Consider the following 19,466-nt stretch of genomic DNA (forward strand, 5'->3'; position numbering starts at 1 on the left):
GACTCAACAGGACGAGGAGGACCGTGCGTTGTTCCTCGGTGCTGACTCGATTTATGACGTGACGGTGTTGACCGAACTTTTGACACGTGTCCAATGTAACGGCGTGATGCCATTGGACGAGTCTCGTGGTGAGACGACTCATAAGTAAAGACTCATAAGTACGTTTGCTTCGACTTGATAGACACGAGGCGGAATTGGAATGGTGGACTGAAGTTTTCGAAAATAGAAAATTTCAAAAGATTCATTTGTCACTTTGGGGACGGCTTCCGAAGATAGAGATCTCCGTAAGTCGGTCAGTTGAAAGGGTTATCTTAAGTTTATTTGCAACAGACAGTTTGAGTTTGAATCGGCTCGGAAAACAATGCAGTGCTTCCCAAGACGGTTTTTTGAAATTCAAAATTGTATGTTTTGAAAATCGAGTTTGAAATGTTTGAAGAGGTCTCGGGGATGGTGCATGGTCCTCGGGATCTCGAAAGTGTCTCGAGAAAAGGGTGTGCGCTTTTCTCGGGTTTTGAAAGAGCCATTGTCGGCGCGAAACAGGTTAAAATCCGTGTCTAGACGCGGCGATTATAACGGCGTAAAAAGGTGATTTGAAATGGTTGTAGAAAACCTGAGTTTGAAAATCGTCATTACGACGGCCTAGAAAGGCGTGTTGAAATGGTTATAAAAACCGGGTTTTGAAAATCGTCATTACGACGGCCTAGAAAGGCGTGTTGAAATGGTTATAAAAACCGGGTTTTGAAAATCGTCATTACGACGGCCTAGAAAGGCGTGTTGAAATAGTTATAAAAACCGAATTTCAAAATCGTCATTACAACGACCTAGAAAGGCGTGTTGAAATGGTTATAAAAACCGGGTTTGAAAATCGTCATTACGACGGCCTAGAAAGGCGTGTTGAGATGGTTATAAAAACCGAGTTTGAAAATCGTCATTACGACGGCCTAGAAAGGCGTGTTAAAGTGGTTATAATAACCGGGTTTGAAAATCGTCATTACGACGGCCTAGAAGGGCGTGTAATGGTCGGCGAAGGACCGAGGTTTGAAATGGCCATTATAACGGCGCAAAAAGTTGTTTTTTGAAAGTTTTGAAAAATGACACGGAAGGACTTATGATCAAGTAACACATAAGCACTCACAGTTTCATTATATTATGCATTATGCTGACACGGGTTTTGGCTTAGAAGGGTGGGTCACACACCAAGCAATCAAACCCCGATTTGCGAGAGGGATACCAATCCAAACAAAATGTGTAAGGAGGGTGCCCTAGCCTCGTGCTCGAAAGTGATGAAAGCTCTTTGACGAAACAGAAATGTGTAACATCAATGGTATGCTTGACTCAATCGGGACTCGAAACGCGGGGATGAGAAAACTCACGCCGACGGGACGAGCCAATTGGTCGATGAAGGTTAGGTTGTGGGCCGGGACAAGGAACCCGACCGTGACCGTAATATCAATTAATGCATTCCAACCAAGACCTCGTTCGAGTCTCACCATCTAGGGATCACAAAGACGTAAGTGTCCTAGTTCTCCCCAGTCGAGTCGCCAATCTGTGGACATGGCCCACCTGCAGGTCCGGATCGATCTGCGGACGTGCAGCGGTCTTTTTGAAAGCCACGCTCGGCGGCGTAAAAATGCTTTGGACCGGATCGTTTTAGATCGGTCGGTTTCGTCTCGGTAAGGGTCTCGAAACGATTAGAGATGTTCGGAGTCGCCATCAAGCATTTGTGGGATTCTTGGAACCCGTTGGAAATCCACTTTATACCTCGGTCAAATCGAAGCACAAAGCAGCGTTTGACATAGGTACTAAAGATAAGGAAATCGTCCCTCTTTAGCATCCTATCTCTAGAATGACTCTCGTGCCCGGATAAGGTCGTCCACTATCCAAAGTTTCTGAGTAAGAGGTGAAGGTACGTATTGGGAAGCCCTTTAATCAGACACCCAATCCTGCCCGCGGTAGCGGCCTCTACTGATCGATCTTGGTTGGTTGAATGCAAAAGTTGATAAAATGGTTTAAATGCATGAATGCGCATCCAATAATTTAAACCTAACATGTGAGAGCTTTCTAAGTCGGTTGATTTAATCCAAGTATCAAGTATAAGATGTCGAGTTGGATTAATGGTTGATTTGCATGCAAAACGGAAATTAAACATCCATTTACCGTATTAGGTTTGTGGTGCATAACGTGATCCATTTGTCTTAGTGAAGCATTTTTAAAATATGATTTTGAATGAGCAAATAGTCATCTGATCCGTCCTATATCCGGGCTAACTGGAGTCGGGATCGTCCTGGACTAATGCTGGAAGGGGAACAGACCTTACACCAGGCAGCCATATGAGGCGCGAGCCTGTTGGCGATGCAAAGAGGTCTCCCTAGTTTTGAAAATGAGAATTGAAAGGCCTGTTTTAGGCGTGGTTCAACCTACGGTGATATGTCGTATTTTGACCTTTGAAAAACGTTTATAAAACGTATTGAAAAATGGGTATTTGACCCGATTTGGTTTGAAAGGGTCGTTTAGACCGCATTTGTTGATTTGAGGAACGAGACTCGAATAATCATCATTATTTTGATGATATTCGGTGTCGGGTTCGACTTTGACAAGCTTGACATGAATAGTTTTGAAAACAATTATGAACTAATTGTTTTAAGTTCATTTGAATATCATTAGTTGATACTCATCATCGTACCCGGGTTAAAATCTGGCATGGTATGTAGAACCAAGGATGACTTTGTGTTGGTGACTAATATGCTTGTTTTGAAAATGTAAAGAAATGATGAAAGGCTTTAAAATACCTTTTAAATGTTATTAACCAAATATTATCACCGAAATACGGATTTAACCATCATGGTATGAGGAACCAAGGGTGAAAATTGTTTTATGGTTAAAACAAATAAAATGAAATAAAAGGTTTCGAAAATATTTGGAATAACAAAAACCGGTTGTAAATATGAAAATGGATTAAAGGGAAATGACGAGAACAAACACGGTTGATTTCTGACCTGGACACCCCATTGAGGCGCGGGGAAACCGGCGAACCAAGGGGCTTCTGTCTCAGGCCAAAAATCAGTTTTGGCTCGTCTATTCCATGTTTTGGTTCATCTTATGCGTGTTTTAGCATGTTATAGTCATGAAACAAGTAAAAAACATAATAAAAGAAGGATTTTTACACCCTCATACTAACATGTTTGGTTATGGCGAGTGATCGATGTAAGTGTAACAACTCGTTTGGTCGGAAAAAACTCGGTTTAAAACCGTTTTGGTAAGTAAAAAGAGTGTTTTAAGATTAGTGACGGTGTAGTGGTCGAAGTGGTCGGTCAAGTGATTTAATGCACGATGACGGTACCAAACAATGTGTAAGGCTTGTATTTACGATCGGTAGGTCGTAAATACGCGTCGGATTGTGACTTAAGAAGTCGAGTCGAGAATTTTAAGGGAGAAAAGAGGGGGCGGACACTCGCGTGAGTTCTCAAATGGGGGCATTTGAGGGGTATTTATAGGAAAATGAGTGGTTGTGTGAGTTTTGAGCGACGTGGCCACCTGGGCTGCTCAAAGAGGCGCGAGCCACGTCGCGGGTCTTCGAGTTGTCTTGTCGCTTTCACACAAGAGCAATCATGATTTGTTCTATCCTAGGATTTGTAGTCATATGTTTGGTACTTGACCATTCATAAATCCGGGAAATCTTAGCATAGAAGATTTGAAATGGTTTGTTTTTTGTGGTTGACTCGGGTTGACTCGTTGTTGGAGTCGGGATTTGAATTTTTGAGTCGGTTTTTGGTCCGGTGTCGGTTTTGACTCTAGTTAGTGTCATTGCGACCCCGTCGTCGTGCATTAAACACTCTAGGTATTTTTGAAATGTTTTGAAATGTTTTATTTTTGAAATCGTTTTCAGTTTTCCGACGTAAAGTTGTACACAAACTGTCGATCAAACGCCGCGATTCCAAAGCATGTTATAGTCCGATAATCATCGGGTGTTTGTTGGAGTCTCAGCAGATACTGGGTATCTACACAAACACACAAACAACCCACAACCCCATGTACACGTAAAACTACCCCCACACCCATACATTCACGGTTTTACCGTGTCCCTTACCTCACCAAAACCCGCGTCCCATGACACCCCTAGCCACCACCAGTGCCACCCACACCTGCTACTCCCTAGCCTGCACCACGGTCAAGCCCGGCAACCACCTAACGCCCGCTAAACCACCACTAACACTCCAAAATCTCATGCCCTAAACAGTACCACGACACTTACCAAAATCGAAAACCCGACACCAACCTCTCACTCAACCTCGCCACCTCTGGCCATCGACACTACCTCACCACTGCCACCAACACTACCACACTAACGCCACCATCACCAGCCTCCACTCACAGCCTCACCCACTGCCCTAACTACCCTACACAACTCCACCAAACACAAACACTCAACATACACCCATTACTCACAAAAACCGCAACATCCACCATTGATAACCACCCATGCCACCAGTGGCCACCACCGTGGTCCTCCTCTGACTCACGGAGGACCCACTGGTCACACCACCCCCACGGTCATGAGCAAGCCCCTAGCATTGGGTTATAACAACAACAACAACACCAACTCTCCCCTGTTCTACGCATTCCGACCACCATCGTCGCAAACCACCGTATACGACCACCCCAACTCCACCACCTGGGTCGAATAACCACCACAAACACCTCCAACCCAGGTCTGAGTCAAACATGTCACGACTAAGGTATAAAATCCGGTTTTTGCGTGTAGCACCCGATTCCGAAAACCTGACCAACCACCATAAAATCCACCGCGTTTACCACCCGTGACAATCTCCTGGTAGTCTAACCACCACCAGGCACCAATCCTAACCATCCCAGGTCAAGGCAAGTCCAAATAAGGGTTTTAATTCCGTCTAAACATATGATACATACCCTTCAAACCACCCTCGAAAAACCCGCATGAAACCGCCCTCTCCCGTCAGTTAACAGTGGTTAAATAAGGTCAACGGTGATCCTTGGTCATCCACGGTCACAACGATACTTACGGCCTGATCTATGGTGGTCTAGACAACAAGTTATAATATCGCAAAATATATACATAAGACGGTCTTAAATAATTACCTTGAGGCGATAATAAAATTAATTCCTTTGCTTTTCTCTTCCTTAATTCTTCTCTTCTTTCTTTTAGATCTCTTCCTTCTTCTTTTATGAATTATTTTTCAGATTTATTATGGTATTTATAGTGTAAGATTAAAGAGTATGTGAGGTCAATTAGGAAACTTAATCTAATTACCTTATTCTAATTATTATAGGAATTACCATTATAAATTATATTATTATCATTATTATTATTATTATCATATATTACTAGTCTTACCATAAGTAGAATTTCCACCAATTATCTTATTATTGCCATAACATTATTATTATTATGATAATTATTGATATAATCATTATTTCCATATTATTTATTATTAATTCCCGATACAAAATCCGATTACTTAATTACTAAGCCTATAAAACCCGTCCCCCAATTATATCACACGGCCCAATACTATACTATTAGCTAAGCCCAATTCCCAACTTGAATTATTAATTTATTATTTAATTAACGTCTTACTCGTAATTATTATTAGAAATGCTTTTAACTAATTATTAAATTACATAAATTATTCTCATAAATTATTATCAAAATATGGGGTATTACAATGGGAGAGTAGTCCATACAAGAAATAGGATCCATACTCTAATAATTATAATGAAGGATGGAAAGCTCATCCCAACTTCGGTTGAGGAAATTCTCAAGCTAGCCCATCATCTGGAACTTCTAGAGGCCAGTTTATTCTGCGATCACAAGAGCAACCCTCCGTACCTCAGGCACCACCACAAGCTACACCGAGTTCATCAATGTCTACTGAGGACATGATTCGGCCTCTTACCATCAGTATCACTCAAGACATAGCAGAAAATAAGCAAAATTTCAAGAATCTTAAGAATCAAGTGAGTCAATTACCTACCGCGGTGAATCGTTTGGAAGCTAAACAGTCGGGTGCTCTACCATCTCAAACAGTCCTAAATCCTAGAGAGAATGTGAGTGCCGTATCATTAAGAAATGGTAGGCAATTGGTAGAGATTGAAAAGCCAAAAGCTAAGCCTAAGGTGGTCACCATTCAAGGAGAAGTGGAGTTAGTGGTTGAAGAGGAAAAGCTACTTAGTGGTGGAGGGGAAGAAGATACATCTAATTCCAAGGAGGTGACACCATCTATGCCTTCATATCAGCCCCTCCCACCTTTTCCCGAGGCTTTGAATGATACCAAGAAGAAGGAGCATGACACTGGTATTTACGAAACCTTCCGTAAATGCGAGGTAAATATTCCTTTACTTGAGTTTCTTAAGAGTGTTCCTAGGTACGCAAAGTTTTTAAAAGAACTTTGTACAATTAAAAGAAATCAAAAGGAACGTAGTTTGAAAAAGTCAAAGGGAAAAGCTAGTGAATTTGTGTCGGCTTTGTTTAAGAGTAAGACCCCTCCGAAGTGTAGTGATCCAGGTGTCTTTACTATACCTTGCACTATAGGTGATACACGGTTTGAAAGAGCCATGTTAGATCTAGGGGCGTCAATAAATGTTCTCCCCTACCATGTTTATGAGTCTCTTAAGCTTGGTCCTTTAACGAGTACTAGGGTGGTAGTCCAGCTTGGTAATTAGTCTAGCGTTCACCCTAGGGGAGTAGTAGAGAATGTAATGGTTAAGGTAGATCAGCTGGTTTTTTCAGCTGATTTCTATGTTTTGGATATGGCACAGGAAGTCGATGGAGTCCCAATTTTATTGGGTCGACCATTCTTAAAGACCGCAGGAACCCGAATTGATGTTCCAAATGGTTCCTTGACTATGGAGTTTAATGGGAGGGTGGTTAAATTTAAAATTAATCCACCTAAATTGACTAACTCTGCGGTTTATTCTCTTTGTGTTATTGCTACTAACCATAATTCTATGAGAATCTGGAAGCCAACACTTCCGAGCAAAACTTGTGAAATTTTGCAGGACTCTCTGCCTAAAGTGAAAAGGTGTATCCTTCTATGGGAGAATCCTAAAGATGCTAAGGCTGGTAAAAGAACGGGTAAGACTTGGTTTGATAAACTAATTCGCCGGAAGGGCTCCGGTAAAGCAACACAAGTCATATATATTAAATCAAGTAGTGCTCACCCCGTTCCATTGGTAAGGTAACTTTCAAGACTCTTACTTAAGTCGGGTGGTTTACCACTCCGCGAGATGGCGAGCCAACGACGTTACGCTTCTTGGAGGCAACCCATAGATTTGTGTGTGCAATTTTTGAAAAAAAAAAAACACACACACATACACGAAAAAAAAAACGAAAAAAAAAACACGGAAAAAAAAAACGGAAAAAATAGCAATCAGAACAGCCTTGATTTATGGTGTTTGGCGACATAAGAAGGGAGACAAAGAAGGCCGGATGGGTAGGATAGTGGCTAAGGTGTGGAGAAACCGCGGTGCGTTGTTGTGGCACCTTGCTAATGCGGTTAGATGGTTTATTGATTTGGCGTAGAGGAGATTAGGAGTGACCATGTAAGCTCGGAGTTGTGGAAGTATTTTCTTTATGTGCAATCTGTTGCTGGCACATATGTTATTAGAGCTACTTGGTCATCTGTTAGGATCGGAGTAATAAGGGGTGTTAGTCTTCTTTGGTTACTATTATCTTTTGTTGGCCTTGTTGTTAATGTACTTTATGGAGGATGCTAATGGCCAAGTGTGGGGAGGAGGTGTTGTGTGTTTGCTCTATTACACGCAATGTTGAGGATTGACATGTCTATTGAGTCGTCTGGCTAAGGTTTGTTCTCTTTTTCCCTTTATTGTGTCCTTGCAACATTGAGGACAATGTTTCATTCAAGTGTGGGGAGGGAGCATCGTTCCGATTTGTAGTCATTTGTAGTTGTGTGGTGTGTTTATTTTAGTTATTTATTTCAACAAAAAAAATTGAAAAAAAAAAAGAAAAAAGAAAAAGAAAGAAAGAAAAGAATCCCGGCTAGGTGAAAACCCGAAAGGGCGCCTAGGCAAGATTGGGATGTGGCCGAGGACGGAGTGAAAACCCGAAAGGGCGCTCTGGGTAAAATGAAGAATCGAGTTGCGTGCCACTGAGAGTAGAAGTGAGATGAAAAAAATGAATAAGCTGAAGGAAAGTTAGATCTATATACTAACATACTCATATATGTTTTAATTTAATTTGTCATAAAATTAAATGGTGGATTTTATGCATGCAAACTAATAAACAAAATAAGGAAGAAAAATAATTTTCTCACCATAAAATCGGATTTATGGGCACAAGTGAGTTCACCTACTCACTTGTTCTTGAGCTCTCCAAATGGAAGAACAAGGACTCAAATGTAGAATCCCTCCCAAAAGCATATACCCAAGGAATACATCTTAATAACCAATATTATTTAGATCTAGCAATAATATTAGTTTTGCATTAAAATATGACACAAAAATAATTTTTGTTCTCTTGAAAATTTCGGTCAAGAGATGGTAATCTTTGTGAGTTTATTTCTCTAGATTTCATAATATTTAGAGAGCATGTGAATTTTTCTTACACTAGGAAAAATGTTAGTAAAAAGAATGAATAATAATGCCTAGAAAAAGAGAAGCTCTTCTCTCTTTCTATTAGGGTGGCCGAAAAGAGGAGCATTGGGTAGTATGCCCAATGCCTTTTGTTTGTGCTCTTCACAAGAGACTAGGCATGCAAGCCTACTCACTAAGTGTTATGATTGTGTTTCTATTTAAAAATAAACAACACAATATAAACCATGTACACACACCCACATTTTCGGTTTTGGCATAAAATGGAGAATCCATTTTATTTTGTCATTTGTCAAATTTGTCACATGTAACATGTTACATGACATGTCACAATGTAATGTATTTTTATCATATTAAAAATCAACGTATTATTAAAAATACGTCACATACAAAAATCGACTTAGTAATATCATAATTACTTGTACCAAAAATGTTTCCGAATTATAAACTACAACATTCTGTATTTATAATAATTTATTCATTCTTTTCAATTGTTTCTAAACAATAATTTCATCTAAGTAATAAAACAATTCGATTACTTAGACCGTGTCTTATTTAATCATATTTACAATAAGATACGTAAATTATACTCACAAAATTATCCGTCAATTTTAAGCAATTTAATCAGCTCGTATCGGTATACGATTAATTAAATAATCAATTAAGAGTATTTCCCTATAGGTATGACCTAAGGGGATCAACTGATCACCACCGTCGCACGACAGTAATGTCAAACTCTAGTCAGCCAATCATTACCGATATGTGTGGACCAGTTGACTGTAAAATATTACATCCCACATGTATTCTTAAAATGAGATTTAATAATGATATTTAAATCATGTGATCGCACTATTGTTGAGGACACATTTCCCAACAATCTCCCACTTGTCCTCGACAAGTGTGCGTCACCAATTCTCTTGTCCTATTACTATCTCCCACTCAATGCAAGGTGTCTTTCAGGTCGTACTTGCAAGTGATCATATCGAGAGTGGTTTCCTCGATCTGGAGAATAACTGATTGACCGGATTTATCCACTCTGGATACCTTCCGAGCGTGGCCACGCATTTCCAGTTCATTACTCCTCGAGTGGCCCTGAGATATTGTTTTAACCCTGACAAGGGGATGGACAATTCCTATCGCACTCATTCCCTTCGACTAGCCATAGCCATCATAACCCAAAATATGCCCATTTGACCCCATTTACGAAGGTCGTAGTAACACAAATCAAAGTTAATCTGAAACTGTGCCATCTTAGGTGAATAGTCTTTAGTCAAAAGAATCGACTCATTAGAATACTATAGCAGCTCTCGCCACGACCAGGCTATATAAATTTGCCGAACTCTATAAGCGGTCATAAGGCCCGACAAAATGTTCCTAATAGTCCGCCTATGTGATCGACTAGTCATCTCACATGACTCTATGGCACTTGAACTTGCCATCAATCGCATCACACTCTAGTCACTTCGAGACGTCACCTCATATAAGTGACTATGGGCGAATACAATGTTAATCCGTGTTCACTTTAACGGGGTTCAATTGTCACTACAACCCGTTTGGATGTAACAAAGTATAAAAGGAGTTTTTAAAGAAAAACTCGAACGACAAATGCGATTATCACATATGAATAGTCAATGCCTGATTACTATTTCATATTCTATAATCTATTTTAATCTTGTATGTAGTTGTTCATTTCAATTCAATTGAAATGACATGACTTATCATGTTTAGCCTTTGAGAAGGCTTTGGTTAGTAGGTTTTATCAATTTCTTGTACCTTACTCAACCTCACTACATACTCGTTTTCCTTTGTAATGTATACATTTGCATTACAAAACTTTCTGAGTACGTGTCGAGATCCAATCAAGACATAGGCCCTCTAGCCTAAGAATAGCTCCCACTGTTTTCACAGTATGCGGGACTCATCCTTCTTGCACATCTCATGATCACAAGTGTACTCAATTTCCGTTATAAATATCTCTCATTGTTCTTTATTTCCTAGAACGATTCTAGAAAATCTACTTCTTAATTAACATTGCCACAATGGTATCTTAACCATCCTAATGTGTTTTGATTATGGTTTTGTCGGGAACCATGCGCAATCTCAATTGTCAATTGTCACTTGTGTAACACCCTTACACAATATTGCATCATAAACACTTTGCTTTACTTCCTTAATGCTTCTGCAAGCACTTAAGGGTAATCTTTATAGCTTACTTGGTAAAGATTACTTAAATTCGATTTTGAAAACAATTCATCATACTCAAAGCATATGAAGTGTCATACATCATTTATTTTTAATTGATTCGGCAGCGGAAGCAAATGAAATCAATCAAATATGTTCAATTTAATTGAACTAGTCATGAATCTTATCAACATAAGACTTCTTACTGACGCTAATATCATGTGCATTTATCTTCATAAATCCGGATATTCAAGATGTATTATAATACTCCAAAAGTCTTAAATCATTCTCAATGATCAATATGTCATCCACATATCAGACTAATTAAAACTTCCGTAACTCCCACTAAACTCCATGTATAAACATAACTTCTCGACTTATCGAGAAATGTTTTATCACATGATCAAAATGTTGATTCCAACTCATTGATGTCCTACTTAAGACCCTCTCTTAAGTTTCACATTATCTTAGTATTGCAAGAATCTACAAAACTCATGACATGTATTGGATACATTCCTTCTTTTGAAGAAGCGGGTTCTAGATTCACTTGCTACGTATTTCATAACCTCATAATGAAACACAATCCTTAAGAAGATCCAAATAGACTTAAGCATTTCAATTAGTGCAAAACCCTTTGCAACCAATCTTGCTTTGAAATATCTCTTTATTAGTGCAAAACCCTTTGTCACTAATCAAGCCTTTTATTTCGGATTTTCATGGCTCTAAGTCTTGTATTGAGTTGTGACTTAAACACTCTTATGTAAGTCATTCGTTCATTACTTTCTAGAAGTAATTAACTTGAATCAAACAATTTCTTTTGTAAGTTATAAGCTCTTTACTTTCTTAAAAGTAGCATGAATTCATCATTTTTAGCAAGTGACGAATTTAACCTCCTAGGTTTTAAAGAAACAATATTTTACACAAAACGTCTCATGTAGCCAAGAAAGACCAGTTTCTTGCGACATAACATTCTCTGTGGCATTCTTTGTGGCTCTTGAATAATTTCTCCCACTCTGTCTTCTAAAAATAAACTTGTATTTTAGAAAGACAGCTTCATGAGCCGCAAACCCGTCGTACTCGTGATAATTGAAGAGGGAAAAATGAGCATTTGTTTCTTGTGAAAACTTACAAACATGGTACCCTTACCATTTCATATCTCATATGATTCGATTTAGTGGAAAAATAATTTAGACAAAATGATAAAATCCCCAAAAGGATCAAGTAACTCAAAGTAACTTGATCGAAGTCCAAACCTTATCGAATAGCGTTTGAATTCTTATCCAATCACACATTATATCATAATGCGTGCTAAGAGAGATTAACTTGTGATATTAGATCACATTTCCATTGGCTTATATCAAAGTCTTCACTTTGATAATCCCATCACGACTAAATCGTAATTCCTTGAACTCTTGAACCTCTTCAAAGATTTCTCTATTTACCTTATTAAGTGAACACACTAGTGTCAACTTAAATCGTTGGTAAAAGATAATGATCAACCTATTTTGGATAGATGATTTACAACCTCGATCTCCTTTTCAACCAAAGGCACGAGACATCTTGCTTTGAATACAAGATACGCATATACCATTAACAATCTAATGGTTTCAAGAGTACTCGATAACTCTTTACGTTCATCATTCCAAAATTTAAGGTTTAATCTTGGGTTACCAATTTTGAGTCTTGCATCATCTTCATGATATATTATTCTAGTTTGGTTTAGAATATAATCACCTTGATGATGGGCTAGCCATACATCAAATCATGGTGTATAGGATCACAAAAGTGAAAACCTCTTTTGTTTCTTAACAAGTTTATATTCTTATTTAGAGTTTATGCACTTAATAGTCACAATTAAGTACCACTTTAAATCCAAAAACTAGATTGAGTACACAATTACTCTATCTCTTGACTTCATTGTTGCTAGTCGTCATATTCTAATCATCCTATGTGTCAAACATAATGATGAAAACCACCACCGGTTTCTAATATTGACGAAGTAATACTAGCAAAAATTATGTTTAATCAAATAAACATTTAAAGAAGAAGGTCCCATTAGATGTCCCACAACTAACTTGTTGATTCTTCAATAATATGGGGCAATTTCCTTTCTTGTGTCCAACATTTAAGACAATGGAAACTTTATCGGTCGGGATTGATAGGTTTAGTATCGTCATTCTCAACAACTTTACCTTTAACATTACCTTGTATCAATTCCATTATAATCTTTACTTCTTGAACCTCGTCCTCATCTTAACGGTTTAAGAGAATGCTCCCACTCATTTCAATGAGTCTTTTGCTTTGAGAAGCAAAATTGAATTCATGAAGATTACTCTTCATTTGTTCGTTTTAGTCTTAAAACTTTCATTGAAGTGGTTGCGTTATTTTGGTCAATTACGAATTCTGAAAATCTAATCACCAAATTTATCGCTTCAAGGTACTTAATTCAATTAAGTATATGAAACATAATCCATTGTAAGTAGAAGTGTTAGTCAAGAATCAAAAACCTGTTTGATAATGAATAACTTTAATCTATACTCTTTACAAGAGATCCTTAGTAATGGTTCGTTTGAGGTTTTAGAAGCAATTTCAAATTTTGTCTTTAGTTACGATGTTGTAATGGAGATTTGTATCAAAATCGAAATGATATCGTATATGAATTGTGGTAAAGAAATAGAACAATATAAAAAAAAAACGGAATAGTGGAAAACTTAACATTTATCGTTTTATTAATACTTGTAAACAACAAGTAAAGCATTTACATAGTGACCTCTACCCAACTATGATAAATGATTCCAAGACCCAAATTCATATCGACTTAGGCACGGTATGGCCGATGAAACCCTTATCAATATAACTCGGTGGATTAACGCTTTAATCGATTCTACTTTTAGAACTCTTGGTCGATAAAATTACTCTAATATTTATCTATAGCCCGGAACACATGCAACTACGGTCGCGAATACTTCCGTTGAGCTCAATCCAAATTTCGAATAAATGTGTCCATGATCCAAATCCACATCAACTTGGGCACGGTATGGCCGATGAAACCCTCATCAACATGAATTCGGTGGATTTGACATTTATCACCCACTTCCCCTACGTAACAAGGTTTGTACCCCGGTAGGGCCGAGTGCACTCCCTCGCGAAATAGGTTTTCATGGTTTCTACTATTTGGTAAGGCTATGTCTCAATTGTTTATTTTAGCGAGAGGTCATGTCAATTTATTATCTATCACGTTTTAAGTGAACTAAAGCGGTGAACTATGATAATTTTAATTGACACGGTCGAAAAACTCGATAAAAAGACAATGCATGTTTAGTTATGGCGATTTAGCGATGCATGAGACATAAAATAAAATGCAAGCATAAAAATAAATAAATCCTAGTATGGCCTTTCCTAAAATAGAAAAACTATTTAACTATTACATATTCGGAAACCAACTCCATTGGTCCCTTGAACTTCGGTTGTGGCACGCATCTCGAGGTAACACCTTCTTTATGTATCGCCATTCTTGAAGAAATCCGTCTTTGGGAACTCCGGAATGAATAAAATTATATAATAAATTACATAATTTCCTATTATACATTTGTAACTAAAATAAAATAAATCTATTAAATTACAAAACGGTGATACGAGATCACAATAAATTACAACCGAATCGATATTCCCATACATTTCGGGAAATACCAATTAAAATCTAAGGCCATACTAAGTAAAATTACATAATTCAAAATTACATAAATTAAAAAAAATATGACAATCATAAAGAAAATGCAGCATTATAATATGTATGAACATGCTCAATTTTTATGCTAAATCGCCTTTAATTAGCCAATATCGTATATTACTCGGTTTTTACGGATTTGCGTGATTTCAACATTTTATAATCACAAAAATACATAAACTCATATTTATGCATAAGTTAATTACCCTAACCTCTTAGGACTCAAAATATAGTCTTCACTAATAATTTGACCATAATTAACCTTTATTTACAAAATTGTTCATAAATGGACCAAAATTACAAAAATAAGCTATTAAACTTCAAATAAATCACAAAATTTCAAATAAATTCAAAATTTGAAATTTAAATTCATGAACATTCTGGAAAAAATTCCATGACACTCATAATGTTCAAAAACTTAGGTTAAAAATTTCGAAATTTTTCCGGAAAAACAATGTTGCGATTTATCGGTTTTTAATAAAATAATCATAAAAACATGGAAAAATTATTTTCACTAACTTTTCAATTTTAGATCTGAAAAAGATAATAAAATGCAACATTAGACGTTTTTCCTAAGTCATAGATTATGTTTTATTAATTTTCCACTAATAATGTCACTATTTATGCTATTTTTCTTCAAAAATTCATAAATCATGCAAAAAGACTTCTTTATAGCCAATTATTTTACACACATCTTGTAAAATTGCATGTGACAACATATTAATTTTCTATGACCAGATTCGAAATTTAACTCATATTAACCTATTTTTCACCTAAATCCGAATTTAATAATGAAAAATTCATTTTTCGAGCATAACAAGTCCAAAAATTATGAAAATTTACAGGTTATCTCAAAATAATATATGTAACAACATATCCAAAAACCAACTTAAAATTCGAAGTATAGCTAATTTTCGACCAAAAATGACATTTTTACTCATAAAATCACATTTAAATGCCATTATTGTAAATTATGAACAATAAAAATCCGAAAAAAATTAACCAAAATATCCTAAAACATTTTAGGACCAGAAATATTAACATGCATGGATTAATTTCGTGATATATCATAATAACACAAATTTTTCAAGTTTTATTTGTTATTCTTATAACTCGGAAAAACTTTTAACCGATTTGCATGCAAACAACCGTGGCTCTTGATACCGATTGAAGGAAAGTTAGATCTATATACTAACATACTCATATATGTTTTAATTTAATTTGTCATAAAATTAAATGGTGGATTTTATGCATGCAAACTAATAAACAAAATAAGGAAGAAAAATAATTTTCTCACCATAAAATCGGATTTATGGGCACAAGTGAGTTCACCTACTCACTTGTTCTTGAGCTCTCCAAATGGAAGAACAAGGACTCAAATGTAGAATCCCTCCCAAAAGCATATACCCAAGGAATACATCTTAATAACCAATATTATTTAGATCTAGCAATAATATTAGTTTTGCATTAAAATATGACACAAAAATAATTTTTGTTCTCTTGAAAATTTCGGTCAAGAGATGGTAATCTTTGTGAGTTTATTTCTCTAGATTTCATAATATTTAGAGAGCATGTGAATTTTTCTTACACTAGGAAAAATGTTAGTAAAAAGAATGAATAATAATGCCTAGAAAAAGAGAAGCTCTTCTCTCTTTCTATTAGGGTGGCCGAAAAGAGGAGCATTGGGTAGTATGCCCAATGCCTTTTGTTTGTGCTCTTCACAAGAGACTAGGCATGCAAGCCTACTCACTAAGTGTTATGATTGTGTTTCTATTTAAAAATAAACAACACAATATAAACCATGTACATAAGCTAGAGTGAAAACCCGCAAGGGCGGGCGCTCTAGGCAAAATGAGAGATTTAGGTAATGAAAAAAAATCTTTCGATGCTATTTCATCTCCCTTTACTGTGCTGGATACCGTCTAGTAAGAGTTTAATTGAAAGTCTTCTAAGCTTCCTTATACTTCTGTGGATCAGTGTTGATTTGAGCTTTTATTGATTCTGATGAGTTTACTCGAGGGCGAGTAACGATCTAAGTGGGGGGAACTTGATAAGACAGATTTAGTACAGTATATGAGTGTCAATTTAGGTGACTATTAGTGAAATAAGTGAGCACTAGGAGGTGTAATTGTATTATTCTCAATCTAGTATGTTAATTGAGTTTTGGAGCTTAATAATTTGGGCCGACCGCCAAGAAAATAGCAAGTGGGTAAAATGCTAAAATCTAATGTCCAACTTGGACTTTGCAATTGGTTAATGGACAAAGAAAATCAAGGAGACCACTAAGGAACATGTCACATGACCATGGCTCTTTATGGCCCAACAATAATAAAGAGTGGAATATGCAAAAACAAGAAGAAAAGACGAGAACTAGCATTGACGGCAGTATGTCATGCGGGTCGCAGATTCTAGGCCGGGTCGCCCGTACTGCAGCCATAATAAGGAGGAGTATTTTCGTAATTTCCTAATTTCACTTTTACCTCTTATTATTATTACTAGTTATTATGGTATTAGGTGAAGGACGGATATCTATCATTCATACTATTATTCATTCAATAAGTGTAATTTGGGGAAAAACTCTCTTGAACCCTAATTACTTTTGCTTAGAAATTATGAGGAACTAATCCTCCCTTTCTTGGATCGATAAACTGAAACTATATTCCGATTAATTGTGAGATTGTTCTTTCTCTCTTTTATTTCTCAAGTATTGTTTATGTCTTTTGCTCATATATAATGATTATTGTCTTTTTGCTAATCTGATCAATTAGTAATTGTTTACTTTAATCTAATGCATGTTTAGAATTTGAATCCGTAATTGTTCAATTAATCTAGAATAAAGTAGAAAACTTTACCCTAATGATTTGTATGTGTTTCATCGTTATTAGGACGAAGTAGAGACTAAACATATAATTCGAATCGTTAACCGCGTGTGTGAATGATCGTTATCTTTATTGCTTCCTTGAATTGTTAATGTTGTTGTTGGATTAAATCAAGACGCTTGGCTTAGATTATTCAATAATTAGGGTCTTCTAATATCGCGTTCCGAGTTAGTTGACTAAACTTAAGAGGAAGGGGAAACTTGTATTTTCACAATAAAGTGCTTGAGAGCAATAGGATTAAAGACAATCAAAGACCAATTAGTTAGTTGATAGTGGATGTTTGTTGGGCCAAGACCTTTAGTGATTGAATTAATCATCATTATTACTTTGTCTTATTAGTCATTAGTTTATTCAATCAACAAAACCCCCCTATTATTGTTACTTGTACTCTTTACTTTTTACACATTAATTACATCGCCTTTCCTGTGGATTCGACACCCGACTTACCTCTACTATATAGTTAAGGTAATAGGACTTTATTACTTATTTTAGGAGCATACGACTTCGGCTCACCAGCATGCATTATATTACCAATTTTGCAATACAATTTAACTCACAATTGATTAGAAGACGTCGGTAATGTGCGGTCGGAATTAAGAGTTCGATAAAAGAGTTTCCCAATAAATTCCCTCACACCTAACTCGAATCTCATGGATAGTGATGACCTTATTAATGGTATCGAGTCAATTTATACATAGACTCATAGAATGCGAAGTGAAACAAGTCTGTATCTTAAAACAACCAATGATAAAACAAATCATACATAACGAAATTATCAAATAAATGGAACAGTAGGTCTCATATCTAACCGTGAATAAATGTCTTTATTTTTACACAAAAGTGGCTCAATAAATGTACAACACATCTTCAATATATACCAAGAGAATCAATTAGTGCCACCAAATAATTCTTTCATCCTCTTGACTTCTGCAGCATCTAATAAAGTGATCTTCTCAACATATTCACTTGGCAAATCATTTGCAAACAAAGATGGACTTGTAGTTTGGAAGCCAGGGTTTGCACTGTTCAAACTAACAAATGCAAGAGCAGGTTTGTCACCTACATTCACTTGAAAATGCAACATACTTTGTGGAAATATCATAATGTCACCCTTGTGTAACTCTTTATAGTATGCGATACCATTTCCATCAATAAACCCGGCAATAATTGGACCATCAATTACCAAAATCAACTCCGAAACCCTGTGGGTGTGGATCGGGACGACTCCACCCACACCAATGTCAAGTCGGGCCATCGAAAGGCCCAACCCATTTAATGCAGGAAATGTTATATCAAACGCACCCGCCACAGCGACTTTAAATATGTTGGTGGACGTATCTCCGGCCACAGCTAAGCCAGAGTACACAAAGTCGTCGACAGTTAAATTAGCCGGATTTTTGCATGGATATCCGGCTGGCCCCACCGGGCAATTAAGGTCTGCTACGCAGAAATCAACAACCGTGGCAGATGATAGGGTAAATAGGGTTAGGAGTGACAACAAAAACACATTTCTTGACATCTCCATATAAGTCGAAATTTCGATATAAATATAATATATGCTTTTTGTATGCAAAAATTTCGATTATAGGAATTACTTATATTGTGGGTGTTTGTGAGTAATTGTGTTTGGCTCTGGTTTTTGTTAATCAGGATGTCGCCTTATATATAGAATTCTGTTGAATATGCATTAGCTTTTGTTTAAATTAGCCTTTGATTTCGTAGTTGGATATTCATATAAAATAAGAATTAGCCGTCTACTGGAAAATTACATAAACTATTGTATATGGAGCATAACACAATTTTAGGTGTATCATGTGATCCGCATATCTTTAAAATTGTATGAACGTTCCACTTTAGACTCATTCCAATATTTAATTGTTAACTGGTCTCTACTTGAATGGTTCTATCTTGAATGGGAATGAGTACTCTCATGACCATAATACGGTTAAAAATATGATGTTGAATGAGAATAATTCTTGGAATGTCATAATAATTTTTCAAACTATTGTGTAAAATACGATTCGTTCTCAAAATCAATAATTATAATCTGTAAATTTATGGGTAATTTACTCCCTCCATCTCAATTATATTTC

General features: G+C 36.6%; 1 protein-coding gene across 1 annotated transcript; it reads right to left on the reverse strand.

Annotated features, from left to right (window-relative positions):
- Window positions 1-18,187: 18,187 nt before the first annotated feature.
- Window positions 18,188-18,976, reverse strand: LOC141609092 (auxin-binding protein ABP19a-like). Its single transcript, XM_074428308.1, has one exon. It carries the CDS (start codon window positions 18,896-18,898, stop codon window positions 18,260-18,262), a length of 639 nt encoding a protein of 212 aa, XP_074284409.1. The 5' UTR covers window positions 18,899-18,976; the 3' UTR covers window positions 18,188-18,259.
- Window positions 18,977-19,466: the final 490 nt, after the last annotated feature.

Source organism: Silene latifolia, chromosome 10 (assembly GCF_048544455.1).
Source record: "Silene latifolia isolate original U9 population chromosome 10, ASM4854445v1, whole genome shotgun sequence".
NCBI lineage: Eukaryota > Viridiplantae > Streptophyta > Magnoliopsida > Caryophyllales > Caryophyllaceae > Silene > Silene latifolia.